Source organism: Leuciscus leuciscus, assembly GCF_965113295.1.
Source record: "Leuciscus leuciscus genome assembly, chromosome: 15".
Lineage (NCBI taxonomy): Eukaryota > Metazoa > Chordata > Actinopteri > Cypriniformes > Leuciscidae > Leuciscus > Leuciscus leuciscus.
Genome location: NC_138739.1, coordinates 35515894 through 35530286, shown reverse-complemented (window position 1 = coordinate 35530286; position 14393 = coordinate 35515894). Strand labels below are relative to the sequence as shown.

General features: G+C 40.2%; 2 protein-coding genes and 1 long non-coding RNA gene across 3 annotated transcripts in view; 1 reads left to right on the top strand and 2 right to left on the bottom strand.

Moving 5' to 3' along the window:
* LOC309475151 (uncharacterized protein) overlaps nt 1–14393 on the bottom strand; it is a 343736-nt gene that overhangs the window by 14516 nt on the left and 314827 nt on the right. The window lies entirely within an intron of this gene.
* Nucleotides 1–14393, bottom strand: part of LOC309475163 (NACHT, LRR and PYD domains-containing protein 3-like) — a 28064-nt gene that overhangs the window by 10023 nt on the left and 3648 nt on the right. Inside the window, exons 3-4 of the mRNA XM_082137814.1 lie at nt 7318–7476; nt 3728–3886 (exon numbers count right to left, since the gene is read on the bottom strand). Of these exons, the coding sequence (XP_081993940.1) occupies nt 3728–3886; nt 7318–7476 (318 nt within the window). The remainder of the gene's footprint in view (nt 1–3727; nt 3887–7317; nt 7477–14393) is intronic.
* The window catches only part of LOC309475255, a 239290-nt gene that overhangs the window by 222462 nt on the left and 2435 nt on the right, over nt 1–14393 (top strand). The window contains exon 2 of the long non-coding RNA XR_014197583.1: nt 8243–8977. This is a non-coding gene — a long non-coding RNA (uncharacterized lncRNA). The remainder of the gene's footprint in view (nt 1–8242; nt 8978–14393) is intronic.

Here is a 14393-nt window from a genome sequence, read left to right as displayed (position 1 = left end):
TTTTAGTGTCTTTTTGGCTGCATTTACACTGCATGTCTTGATGCCCAATTCTGATTTGCTGACTATATCCGATTTTTTTGACGACCCGCTTACATCATCTTTTAAAAGTGACCCGTAGGCCTATCCGATATTTGCATTTACACTATACACTGCCAAAACAACCAAATGTAGACGTTCTGGCCCGGAAAATTAAGTAAAACAGCTCGATATGCAATGGATGCAGAAGCAGACAAAATTATTATGGTGATGCGCGGATCGCGGTTATATCCGCGGGGGCTCTCCTGATAATCCGCGGATCGGGCGGGTCAAGTAGGCTAATAAAAATAACATTCTGATTAATTTTGGGTGGGTGGCGGGTGGATAGATAAATCATTATTAACGAAAATATTAACTACATTCTCTAAAATATTAGCATGTTCCATTCCAGTTTAAGTTTCAAGGGAGTAAAGCCTATTATGCCATTAAGAAAATTAAATTGTCAAATAAATTTTGTTTTAAAGAAATGTTCATTTAAAAGCAGCGCTCATTCATCATTGTATTAGATGCGCGCATCAACCGTCGCCTCGAGTCCGCTGTTGAAGGTGATGATGATCATCCATTTATCCTCACACGTAACCACATAAGAATAATAACTTTGACCATCGGGTGCGGATCATAGACTGTAAAAAATATGGACAAAGCGTCTGTGACGTCACCCATAGACTTCTGAAGAACGGTTTTGAGGCCGTTTATGGGGGTATGGGCGGCGCCATATTTCAATACAAATGTTCAGAAAGGATAACTTACAGGTATGATTTGTTGTGTCAGATCATGGCCGAGACGTCAAATTTCAGGAATTCCACTCGGCGCAGCCTATGCTCGTTGTCAGCTGTCAATCAAGCTGGCAATCGCGTCCTTATTTGTCATACATTTTATATCTAAATACGATCTAAACTAACGAGTTAGAAAAAAATTCACCCCCCTCACAGTTGTCAGGCACTCGGAACCTATCGAAAAATACAATAAAAGTCCATGGGACCAACCTGTAAAAACATGAATTTATGCTGTGAAAACGGACATTTTAACATGGGGGTGTATGGACATTTGCTCCCTTTTGGGACCTGCCCCTAGCGGATTTTCGATGTATTGCAGTTTTTCGCACTTCCGGGTAGGCTTCATTTTTCAGATTAGAATGTTGGCGCTTGGTGCGGATACTTAAATCAGAGAAAATGATTGGTGCGGGTGAGAGGCAGGTGGATGATTTGTTTTTGGCTGCGGATTCGGGTGACGTTGGAGCTCATCCGCGCTTTGCTTTCCGCACTATTTTCAAAGGTCAGCAAAACATTGCTCTCGTAAGATGTAGAAAAAATTACTCCACTGTGTTGAGCCTTCGACCTCCATCGCACCTATAATAAGTCATGTGATCTCAGTTGGTGGTGTCCACCTGAGTTGACGTCACTTTTTTAATGACCTACGACTCGCATTTACTGGGGAATATCCGATTTGTCTGCTTACATGGCACACGCAAATGCACGTATCCGATTCATATCCGATTTATTACCACATATGAGTGACGCCTGAATCCGATCTGAGAAAATCGGAATCCATGCGTTTTTTCCTGCTTAGGCTACACATTCATCGGTCATATCCGATCTGTGCCACATGAGAGGAAAAAATTGGAATTGGGTCACTTGAACCATGCAGTGTAAATGGGGCCTTTGGAATCTCAAAGGTCCCGACTGCAAAAACAAGCTTTTATAAAGAAAATTACACCAAAAATCTCACTTTTACTATTTGCTAAAAGCACTTACAAATATTCCCATGTGTTTCACTATCTTCTTCTCAAAGAGACTCAATACATGCAATAAATAAGTAATGGGGTAGACAAAAATGAGATCTGCAACATGAAAATGTATATTTATTTATAATAGAATAATATGTATAAATTGCGTGCCGAATATCTCAGACTCTGGTTGGTTTAGAGGGAAGGTGTGTTCACGACATGTTCACGTAACGCTGAGATCATTAGCTTTCCAATGACACGTAGTTCGTTATCATCCGTCGGCGATATCATGTGGATCGTATGAAAACAATTACTTATTTCCTGCATTACTGGACTAAATGAGACATAATGGTAGATTATTTCTCAAACGAAACTCACATAAAGGTGAAAATGGACTCATTTTGAAGAAAACAGTCTAAGGTGAAAGTCTATGTATCTTTTTGACTACGTTTAGCTCCGACATGCTCTAATCGGAGATGAAATGCAACGTTTCTCCTAGTTTGTTTACAAAGATCAAAGATGTACTTCGCGACTCATTCTGCAATCATTTGATCTGTTGTATTGTGTCAACTAAATAAACCATATAACTAAAATCCTGAGAAAGAAAGCTTTCGTTTGATATATGACTTGCCTTTGTTCATCAAATTTGACCAATGCCATCAATATTCAAATTCATAATCACACTTCCTTTTGATCGGTATTTCGGTTGCGGGTGGAGGAATTTAAACATTTAAATGATGCGATATGTAAAATGAATTAAAAAAAGATGGTTTTGTGTGAAAAGTAGAGGGTCTGAGCTTTGTAATGATATCACATATGACTGTTAATGTTTCATCAGGACCTTTAAATATTAAAGGACGATCGTAATAACGATCTTAATAACGCAATTCAGTATGGTACCGGGTTTACGACCTTAACAGGTTAAAACAGGGTTGCATCGAGTTTAGAGTTTATTCCATTTTAAGCAAAGAAAGAAATACAGAATCTTATTCTTGCAACATTTAAAATTGTATTGCCAAAGAAATTGCAGCAAAATAAAAAAAAATAAAACAGTACAAAATGAAAATAGTTCACAGCAACATAAATTAAGAGCAGGCGTTATTCTTTGCCTCTCTCTCGCAGACGCGCTGGATCTCTTTTTAGCAAGTTTCTTTTGTCTCCCTCACTGCGTGCGTCGGGTCTCTCTCGAAATTAAACATTTCAGGGTAAAACCACAACATACAGGCTAATAATAATACTGTATATGTCGCTGCTGTTTTGCACAATATCCCTTTGCGCCACCTGGCGGGCATTTCGCGAATTACTTTGAAATGCGACTGGTTTATTACTAGGCTCAAAATAGCCTCACACTAACACGGTAGCATAATGAGGGTCCATACATGCAAACCGAAGCATTGAGAACTTTGTAAGTGTACAGACAGTTTAATAAGAAGATACTTTATAAAGACAGTACATTACGCGTTTACATGCAGGATCCATTTTGGAAAACAGTCTCGACTAATCAAGTCACGAACGCCGCGCTACGATAGATTTCACTATGCGTAATTCCTATCGACCAGCTCACTTAGCGCGGCGTTCGTGACTGCAAAAAAAGCAAAAAAAGTTGCTTACTAAACTTTTCTCTGTAATGTTATATAAAATCTTCTTTGCAAACACAATACAACGCCTAAAAAACAAATATGACTATAAATGATGATTTAGACAGCTATAGTTTAACCAGAATTGATGTGTGTGTGTGTGTGTGTGTGTGTGTGTGTGTGTGTGTGTGTGTGTGTGTGTGTGTGTGTGTGTGTGTGTGTGTGTGTTTAAATAAGCTACCAGGAGTAACATTTGTAATAAAAACACAAAATTGGGCCTCCTCTCTTTCTCCTAGAGATACAGAGTGAAGACAAAGCAATCGTTTTGTTTCTTAGCACTATCTGATGTTTCAGGTTCTTGTCTCAAATACTGGACAAATAATCTCACATGTGTTCAGAGGTCACAGCTCCACTTCTGAAATGTATGGGTGGATCCATTGAATTTGTAGACTTTATAGACACGCTGCTGGGACATGGTGCATCATCCTCTTCTCTCCTCTCTTTAGCAGGAGAGTTCTCCTCTGTATCCATTATTACAGATGCTTTCCTGAAAACATTAAACACAGTACAAGGAAAATTATTTTTATGAGGTTATGCATAAACTGTGTTAATTAAGTCAGGGGTTTTCAAACTGGGGGCCGCAGCAAGGGGCCAGGGGACGCCAGGGGGCCGCAGCAAGTTGAAAAAAAAAGAAAAAAAAAAAAGAAAAAAAAGTGTTAATATGAGCATTTATGAAATAACATTATAATATTTTTTTGCATAGCCTATCTGAACATTATACTTTTAATGCTAATCTTTTAGAGATTAACTGATTGATCGGCTGGCCGATTTTCACGTGATTTTCAGTCTGACATATGCCGATTCAAATGCACTCGACTCGGGGCCGGATGATTAACATCGCGCAACATCAGCATCACACGTGCACACAGAACGCATATGTAGGAAACCTTGTGAATTCCGGCCGTTTCAGACCGCGAGCAGCGCAAATTTTTTTCGCCGTGCATTTTCAGTGAGTGCGTTCACACCGCGAGCAGGAGCAGCGCGTGAGCGTCAAGCAGGAGCGTCGCGTGCCGTGAGCAGTAGTGAAGTGGAGGGTTTCGGCGCCGAGTCTATTTTTGCTGCGCTGCTTACGCTCAATTAAAGTGAAAGCACACTTTTGATGGACAAAATAAATATGATTTCACACAAAAAGTACCAAAAATGCACATAATTTGCATGTATAGTGTGTTTTAACAAGAACTGGAGTAGGCTATGTCAGAAAAGAAAATGAAGACTCAAAAATGTTTATAGAAAATGTACCCATTTAAACTTGTTTTTATTAATCAGTTTGGGTAAAAGTGGTGTTTTATAAAAAATATATATAGAAAATAAATATTTGTGTGTGCTGTAAAGTGGTTATAAAAAATGAAATCAGAATCGGCTAAAATCTGTATCGGCTGGTCAAACTCAATGACAAATCAGAATCGGCCTTGACAACTGTAATGGTTCATCTCTATAATCTTTCTGATTGGCTGGTATCAAACACCATCACATAATCTGATGTTCACCTAGATGTTTTATTTATTTATTTCTACATTTGCCGTAGTTTTGTCGATGGGTTCAATAACACATCCTGCAAAAGGGGGGCCTTGGCCAGAACCTAGTGGTATTTGGGGGGCCTTGTCATGGAAAAGTTTGGGAACCCCTGAATTAAGTCAACTTTACTGAGGCAGATGCAAAAGCATAGTTTTGAGTGGCACTATCTGCATGTTTTCAACAGAGGTTTTGAGGGATTGAGAGGATTTTCTTCTTCCTGAAAATGCTGTTATCGCATTGGACTTTACTCACCCAGGGTATTTCCCCAAAAATTTTTTTGAGAATGTCTGTAATTTTGTCAGATCCCCCCCCCCCCCCCCCGGGTGTATGATAGGGCCCTTAGTGTTCAGGAGAATGTTCATCATGTTCATGTTCACATATGTGTTTGCAAAGATAAAGGCCTCAAACCTGTGCATGTGTGTATACATGCACACCCACACAAACACACACAGTCATGTACACAAACAGGAGTATTACAGGATTTCTTTCTTACAGAGATTAACTTTATCTTCAAATCAACGAGGCCTACAATCAATCAGTTTTTAAAAAATCTATACTAATTAAAATAAATCAAGTTGACAAAACTTGTTACCAGAGGTGGACGAAGTACACAACTTCCTTACTTGAGTGAAAGTACAGATACTACTGGTCAAATATTACTCTGTTACAAGTAAAAGTTGTAAAGACCTATTTTTACTTAAGTAAAAGTACAGAAGTACTCGTTTTTAAAAATACTTAAGTATCAAAAGTAAAAAGTAAATGTCAATGCATTGTTTTATTATTGTTGCATTGTTGTATGTAATACTTAAAGTACCGTATGCCTCTGAATCTATGCCTGCATACCCTCATATCAATATCACATTTATTTCTAGAGCACAGTTCCAGTAGTGGGATTGAATGTGAGATTGAATAAGTGCACTCAATAACGTCCGCAATGGTTTCGGACACCCAAATGGCTGTTCCCTCAAATATTGCCCTATTTGGCTTTTTTGGCTTTTAGTATGAATATGTTAGCCTTACTGTTATCTATAAGCTAGTGTGCTCCAAAAAAGTGACAAAATTCGCATTTAGAAAACTAAACCCAACGTTGAAAATGAAAATCAGGTTTATGTCAGATTGACGTTGATCTCCAACATTGGACAGGCGTTGTATTGTGGTTGAAAATGAAAATCGTGTTGACGTCAGAAACCAACATCAGTCGGGTTCTGACGTCAACCCGAATTATTTATTTTTTTATCAATATCCAACGTCAATCTGACGTCGGGTTCTGATGTAAATCAGATGCAGGGTTCTGACGTCAACTCGACTTTCATTTCCAACCAAAATGCAACCCCTGCAACCAAAATCATCCACTGACTGATGTTACTTTCTACTCAAGGACCTTGACAGAATTGTAGTGGAGTAAAAAGTACGATATTTGTCTTTCAAATATAGTGAAGTTAAAGTAAAAAGTTTCCAGAAAAAATAATACTCAAGTAAAGTACAGATACTCAAAAAGTGTACTTAAGTACAGTACTCAAGTAAATGTACTTTGTTACTGTCCACCTCTGCTTGTTACCTGGCTGTCACTAATGAAGGCAGGTCAAGAACACATGGATGCTGCTCGACTTGTGTGTGTTAACTGTGTTGCTGTCACTGCGTCTCATTGTGAAGGCTGCGCCCTCAGGAGGACACATTTGCAAAAAGGCCAAGAGGGCAGAAGCTTGAGCACCAGTTGAGGTCTATCTGTGCATGTGCCTGGCATTAGCCAAAGCAGTGATTTAATAATTGTATCTAAAATATTCTGTTGTATAAATATTTATACCTAATATTGCATGTTCGTAATAGACAACACATCCACTCAATTGTATGTATAATACCCATATTGTCATTAAATATTATGGGTTCAGCTCAATAAGTTAAGCTCAAACAACAGTACTAGTGGCATAATGTTGATAACCTCAAAAATCTATTTCAAATGCTCCCTCCTTTTCTTTAAAAAAGCCAAAAATGACAAAAAAAAAAGTTGCTTACTAAACTTTTCTCTGTAATGTTATATAAAATCTTCTTTGCAAACACAATACAACGCCTAAAAAACAAATATGACTATAAATGATGATTTAGACAGCTATAGTTTAACCAGAATTGATGTGTGTGTGTGTGTGTGTGTGTGTGTGTGTGTGTGTGTGTGTGTGTGTGTGTGTGTGTGTGTGTGTGTGTGTGTGTGTGTGTGTGTGTGTGTGTGTGTGTGTGTGTGTGTGTGTTTAAATAAGCTACCAGGAGTAACATTTGTAATAAAAACACAAAATTGGGCCTCCTCTCTTTCTCCTAGAGATACAGAGAGAAGACAAAGCAATCGTTTTGTTTCTTAGCACTATCTGATGTTTCAGGTTCTTGTTTCAAATACTGGACAAATAATCTCACATGTGTTCAGAGGTCACAGCTCCACTTCTGAAAAGTATGGGTGGATCCATTGAATTTGTAGACTTTATAGACACGCTGCTGGGACATGGTGCATCATCCTCTCCTCTCCTCTCTATAGCAGGAGAGTTCTCCTCTGTATCCATTATTACAGATGCTTTCCTGAAAACATTAAACACAGTACAAGGAAAATTATTTTTATGAGGTTATGCATAAACTGTGTTAATTAAGTCAGGGGTTTTCAAACTGGGGGCCGCAGCAAGGGGCCAGGGGACGCCAGGGGGCCGCAGCAAGTTGAAAAAAAAAGAAAAGAAAAAAAGAAAAAAAAAGTGTTAATATGAGCATTTATGAAATAACATTATAATAATTTGTTGCATTGCCTATCTGAACATTATACTTTTAATGCTAATCTTTTAGAGATTAACTGATTGATCGGCTGGCCGATTTTCACGTGATTTTCAGTCTGACATATGCCGATTCAAATGCACTCGACTCGGGGCCGGATGATTAACATCGCGCAACATCAGCATCACACGTGCACACAGAACGCATATGTAGGAAACCTTGTGAATTCCGGCCGTTTCAGACCGCGAGCAGCGCAAATTTTTTTCGCCGTGCATTTTCAGTGAGTGCGTTCACACCGCGAGCAGGAGCAGCGCGTGAGCGTCAAGCAGGAGCGTCGCGTGCCGTGAGCAGTAGTGAAGTGGAGGGTTTCGGCGCCGAGTCTATTTTTGCTGCGCTGCTTACGCTCAATTAAAGTGAAAGCACACTTTTGATGGACAAAATAAATATGATTTCACACAAAAAGTACCAAAAATGCACATAATTTGCATGTATAGTGTGTTTTAACAAGAACTGGAGTAGGCTATGTCAGAAAAGAAAATGAAGACTCAAAAATGTTTATAGAGCTAGTATGGGTAGAAACCAGTCCATACTAGCTTGAGATATAAGATGTCTTTAAGGAAATTTACAGAAACTGGGAAAGGAGGAGTCAAGAATGTCAGAAACCTGTATAAAATGTCTATGTTCATTGAGTCCACTAGGTTTTCTGTTTCACAGCTGGGTGGCTGCGGTTGTGAAAAGAATACTCAAAGAATAAACCTTTTCTCTTTAAAACAATTTTGCCTCTTGAAAGTTTCTTACACCTTTGATGCTGTTTTTATTAATCTCTGAAAATTGCTCTTACATGTAAAGTGGTTATAAAAAATGAAATCAGAATCGGCTCAAATCTGTATCGGCTGGTCAAACTCAATGACAAATCAGAATCGGCCTTGACAACTGTAATGGTTCATATATAATCTTTCTGATTGGCTGGTATCAAACACCATCACATAATCTGATGTTCACCTAGATGTTTTATTTATTTATTTCTACATTTGCCGTAGTTTTGTCGATGGGTTCAATAACACATCCTGCAAAAGGGGGGCTTTGGCCAGAACCTAGTGGTATTTGGGGGGCCTTGTCATGGAAAAGTTTGGGAACCCCTGAATTAAGTCAACTTTACTGAGGCAGAATCAAAGACATAGTTTTGAGTGGCACTATCTGCATGTTTTCAACAGAGGTTTTGAGGGATTGAGAGGATTTTCTTCTTCCTGAAAATGCTAGTGTTATCGCATTGGACTTTACTCACCCAGGGTATTTCCCCCCAATTTTTTTTGAGAATGTCTGTAACATATGTGTTTGCAAAGATAAAGGCCTCAAACCTGTGCATGTGTGTATACATGCACACCCACACAAACACACACAGTCATGTACACTGTTACAACCTTATTTAATATCTAGAGGGATTAAGGAATGTAACATTAAAATAATGAGCGTGTACTGGAAAACATCAAACACATCACCCGATTGAGTTTTCTTAGGGAAGTGATTTATTACAATGAGTCTCAACATGAGAAGGACACCTCAAAGTAATTAGTTATATTATAATAAAGAAAGGTAAAGAGAAAAGAACTAGATTTGTGCCAAATCAAAAAACTAAATAAAACCAAAAACCAGTCTCACTAAAAAAACAACAACGTAATCTGACTAGATCAACGTCCAGCAAGAACCAAACAAAACATCTTCAGCGTCAAAAAGACGCCCTAAATAAACTATTCTTACTAACAAAACAAAACTTACAAGGAGTGGCACAAATCACTAAACTGGTGTTCTAAACACAAATTGATCTCTCAGTGTGGCATATGTATATCACGTGATATCTAAGCTGTTCTTTTCTCTTTCCCCATTTAACAGTAGATCAAACCACCAGACAGAATAAATGGTGATACTCACAAGGAAAAAAACAGCGCAAATGAGCCTCACTTACGGAGGTCTCATTACTGAGTTATCAAAGAACACATCAATCCAATTAATGGTACAGGTCAGGCAAAACTAACAAGCGAGAGCTCTAGCGTGCACAAAGTCATCTCCCGCCTCCAACACAGGTGCGCTCTTTATAGGCACATGGCGCGCCCTCATTGGTGTAGCCGCGTTGAATCATCATCCAACAGCAATGATGACGATGACATCGCCCGGATGATTGACAGATGGATAAGCCAATCAGGTAGCCGCATCATCCTGCTGACAGTGATAGTGAAAGAAAAGAAAGAGCGTACGGGAGGGAAAAAACAACAACAACAACAGCTCCAAACAGATGACAGTATAAGACGTAACACTCCTCCCCATAAGAATAAACACATAATGTTTATTCCACTCAAATCTTTAAAATTACACTCTAGATAAGGCATCGGCGAGCACATTCTCGGACCCTTTCTTATGCTTGATTTCGAGATTGTATCCCTGAACCACCAACGACCAACGCATAAGGCGTTGATTCTGGTTGTACATTCTTGCAAGGAACACCAACGGGTTGTGGTCTGTATAGACGACTATAGGGACACTTGAAGAACCCAAATACACTTCAAAAAATTGAAGGGCGAGCAGCAAAGCCAGAGTTTCTTTTTCAATAACGGAATAATTTCGTTGATGCTTGTTAAACTTTTTGGAGTAATAACAAACGGGATGATCTACTCCGACATTATCCTCCTGCAAAAGCACTGCCCCAGCTCCCACAGCGCTCGCATCAACCTCAAGTTTAAAGGGACGTTCGAAATCTGGAGCAGCTAAAACAGGGGTATTATACAACAAAGCTTTCACAGTTTCAAATGCACTTTGACAATCCTCAGACCAGATGAAAGAATGAGCAGGGCTAAGCAAATTTGTTAGTGGACTAACTACCGTAGAAAAGTTCACACAAAAACTACGGTAGTAGCCTGCCATACCTAGAAAACGTCGTAATTCTCTCCGTGTGGTAGGCACGGGAAACTCGGTAATGGCAGTCACCTTAGCCTCTACAGGTTTCACCTGTCCTCCGCCCACTTCTTTACCCAGGTAAGTCACACTCGCCTTACCAAAAACACATTTAGCGAGGTTGAGTGTCAATGTTGCCTTCTCTAAACGCTCGAACACGACACGAAGAAGTTTCAGGTGTTCTGACCACTCCGTTGAATATAATACCAGATCGTCCAAATAAGCGTTGCAATGGGGAACTCCAGCCAGTACAGTTTGGATTAATCTTTGAAAGGTGGCAGGTGCATTTCGTAATCCGAAAGCCATCACGTGATACTGCATGAAGCAATCTGGAGTTACGAAAACAGAGATTTCAGATGCGCGAGATGTTAACGGCACCTGCCAATACCCTTTCAGTAGATCCAACTTACTGACAAACCGGGCTGATCCTAAATTGTCAATGCAATCTTCCATTCTAGGAAGTGGGTAACAGTCAGGAACGGTAACTGAATTTACACGGCGATAATCCGTGCAAAAACGAAACGACCCATCAGGCTTGTGCACTAAAAGGCAAGGAGAACTCCAAGGGCTACTGCTAGGCATAGCCAACCCATTCTCCAACAGATAGTCAGTTTCCTGCCTCATTATTGTTCGTTTTACAGTATTCATCCGGTATGCATGCTGTTTAATAGGTAATGCACCATCAACATTAATATCATGCTGCAACACCGTAGTCTGCGACGGCACATCTCCAAATAGAGATGGAAAATCAGTGATAACACCCACAATATCCTGCACATGAACATCAGATAAGTGAGTAAGATGCATCGGCAAATTCTTCAGAACCTCAGAGTTTTCCAGCTTAGCACACTGCTGAGAAGTATTTCGTAGGACTATGTCATCAACAGCACTAACCTCATCCTCCAGATTTAATGGTAGTCCACAAGTCAGAGCCACAGAAGCTTCCATGGGCCCTATGGTCCCCTCAGTAGATCTGCTCCGTGAACCATCTCTGGTGTGATAAGACTTGAGCATGTTAATATGACAGACGCGCGACTGGCGCCTTCTGTCAGGAGTTCGAATGACATAGTCGGTCTCGCTAATTTTCTTTAAAACTACATAGGGTCCTGAAAAGCGTGCTGATAATGCCGAACCCAGGATAGGCAGTAGTACTAAAACCTCATCACCAGGGTTAAAAGAACGAGGCACAGCTTTTACATCATATCGTTTCTTCATTCCAGACTGAACGCTCACCAGAGAATTTTGTGCAAACCTACAAGCATGATGTAGCCGTTCCCGAAATCGACTGACATAGTCCAAGACATGAACCTCTGACCCAGAATTAACCTCCAACATTTTCTCTTTCAGAATTTTTAGTGGTCCTCTTACAGTGTGTCCGAACACCAATTCAGCTGGACTAAAACCCAGTGACTCCTGTACGGCTTCTCGTGCCGCAAATAACACGAGAGGAACACCCTCGTCCCAGTCATTACCCGTCTCTAAACAATATTTCCTGAGCATTGATTTCAATGTCTGGTGAAATCGTTCAAGAGATCCTTGACTTTCAGGATGAAATGCACTGGATACTCGGTGTTCAATAGACAATGATTTTAAAACCTGTGCAAAAAGTTTTGATAAAAAATTAGTTCCCTGATCAGTTTGTACGACTCTAGGAAGTCCAAACGTGGAAAAAAATTTGAGCAATGTTTTAACAATCACAGGAGCCGTAATTCTTCTCAACGGGATGGCCTCAGGAAATCGAGTGGCCCTACACATAATCGTGCACAAAAATTGGTTACCGGACTTTGTCTTGGGTAACGGTCCGACACAGTCTACAAGCACCTGTTCGAACGCTTCACCCACTACAGGAATAGGTACCAGAGGAGCGGGTTTAATTACTTGATTCGGTTTTCCCGATACCTGACAAATACTGCACGTTCTACAAAATCTAGCCACATCTCTCTTTAACCCTGGCCAAAAAAAATGTCTTAGAATGCGATAGTACGTCTTTGTCACTCCTAAATGACCAGATAATACATGTTCATGCGCCAAAGATAAAATATATCGACGATACTCACTGGGGATGACAATTTGATAGACAGCATTCCAATCTGAATCGGAGTCAGCAACAGAGCTCCATTTACGCATTAACAGTCCAGCGTCTATAAAATATGCGGTGTTATGGAGTCCGTTCTCAACAGTCTCAGATCGAACAACATTAGAGAAACACTTATTTAAGGACTGATCCTTCTTTTGTGCCAAAATAAGCCTCCCGCGAGTTACAGGCAACTCTAAAACATTATGATCGAGTACACCGCCAAAACCTTTTAAACTAGACTTTTTCTCTGGTGTAGCTGTCTTTTCTTGAACAGGTAGGTTTTGTACCATGAAAGTATCTTCCAGATCGATATCAGTGATCTTTTTCTTTGACTGCGCGCGAGTAGTTACGCACGCCGAAAACACCTCCGGATAATCTCGGGATAACTCGTCAGAAGGAAACCGCAAATCAGGTGTATCTGCCACTTCTAGCATAGGCGTGACTTTACCCCCTGCCAAGTCATTCCCTAAAATGAAAGTTACTCCTTTCACCGGAAGTGAAGGACGTACTCCAACCTGAACAAACCCTGTAACAAGCGCACTCTTTAGGTACACCCGATGCAGTGGTACCTTAACCACACCCATTTCAATACCTCGCACAAAAACACTCGAACCACTATATGATTCAGCCGACAAAGGCAATACATCTGCCAAGACAAAAGAGTGACTTGCCCCAGTATCTCTCAATATATGGATTTCTTTTTGTTCATTTCCATCATCAGATAACGAAATAAACCCAGTTGTCACAAAAGGTTTATAGCTCACATCAAAGATATTCTCCTCCTCTGCTCGTCCAATATGAGATAGACCTACAGCGTTTACCAAGCCAACACTTTTCGTCTGAGCTGTCTGTTGTTTCCGTTTCAAGATGTTACACTCGGCAATTAAATGGCCTTGCTTATGGCAATAAAAACACTCACGAGCTTCTTTCGATGACGACGAAACGAATTTCGTTCTGGGAGACTGATCAAAATTAGGAGAATTTTTAACTACAACAGTAGTCTTGTCTATACGTGGAGAAAACACAGTCTTGTGCGTAAGGACAAATTCGTCTGCCAAAACAGCGGCTTGTGACAACGTGGATACCTTCTGTTCGTTTAAATAAAGCACAACACGATCAGGTAGACAACCCTTAAAATCTTCCAGCAAGACCAATTCTCTCAGTGACGCAAAATCATTGGCTTTATTTGCATGACACCATTTATCAAGCAAATTACTTTTCTCTCGGGCGAACTCGACAAAAGTAGAATTAGAATTTTTTTTATGACTTCGAAACCTCTGCCTATAGGCTTCAGGAACTAATTCATACGCACGGAGAATTGCCAGCTTCACGGTCTCATATTTTAAACTTTCTTCAATAGGTAAAGTCGAAAATACCTCTTGTGCCTTCCCTACCAATCTACATTGGAGCAGGACCGTCCACACTTCCTTCGGCCAAGCGAGCGAGGTCGCAATACGCTCAAAGGCACAAAAATAAGAATCAACCTCGGTTTCCCTGAAATGAGGTACTAACGATATATATTTACCTACATCAAATGTGTTTGTTGCCGAACTTGAGACTGGAATCGAAGGAGCACTCATGACTATAGGAGTAGCTCTCGCAGCTTTAGAAGGAACGGGCTGCACAGCTACGCCACCAACAATTCTCATAGCGTCTAACTCTAGTTGCCGCATCTTTACTTGCTTCTCTGCCTCAATCTCAAGGGTGCGTA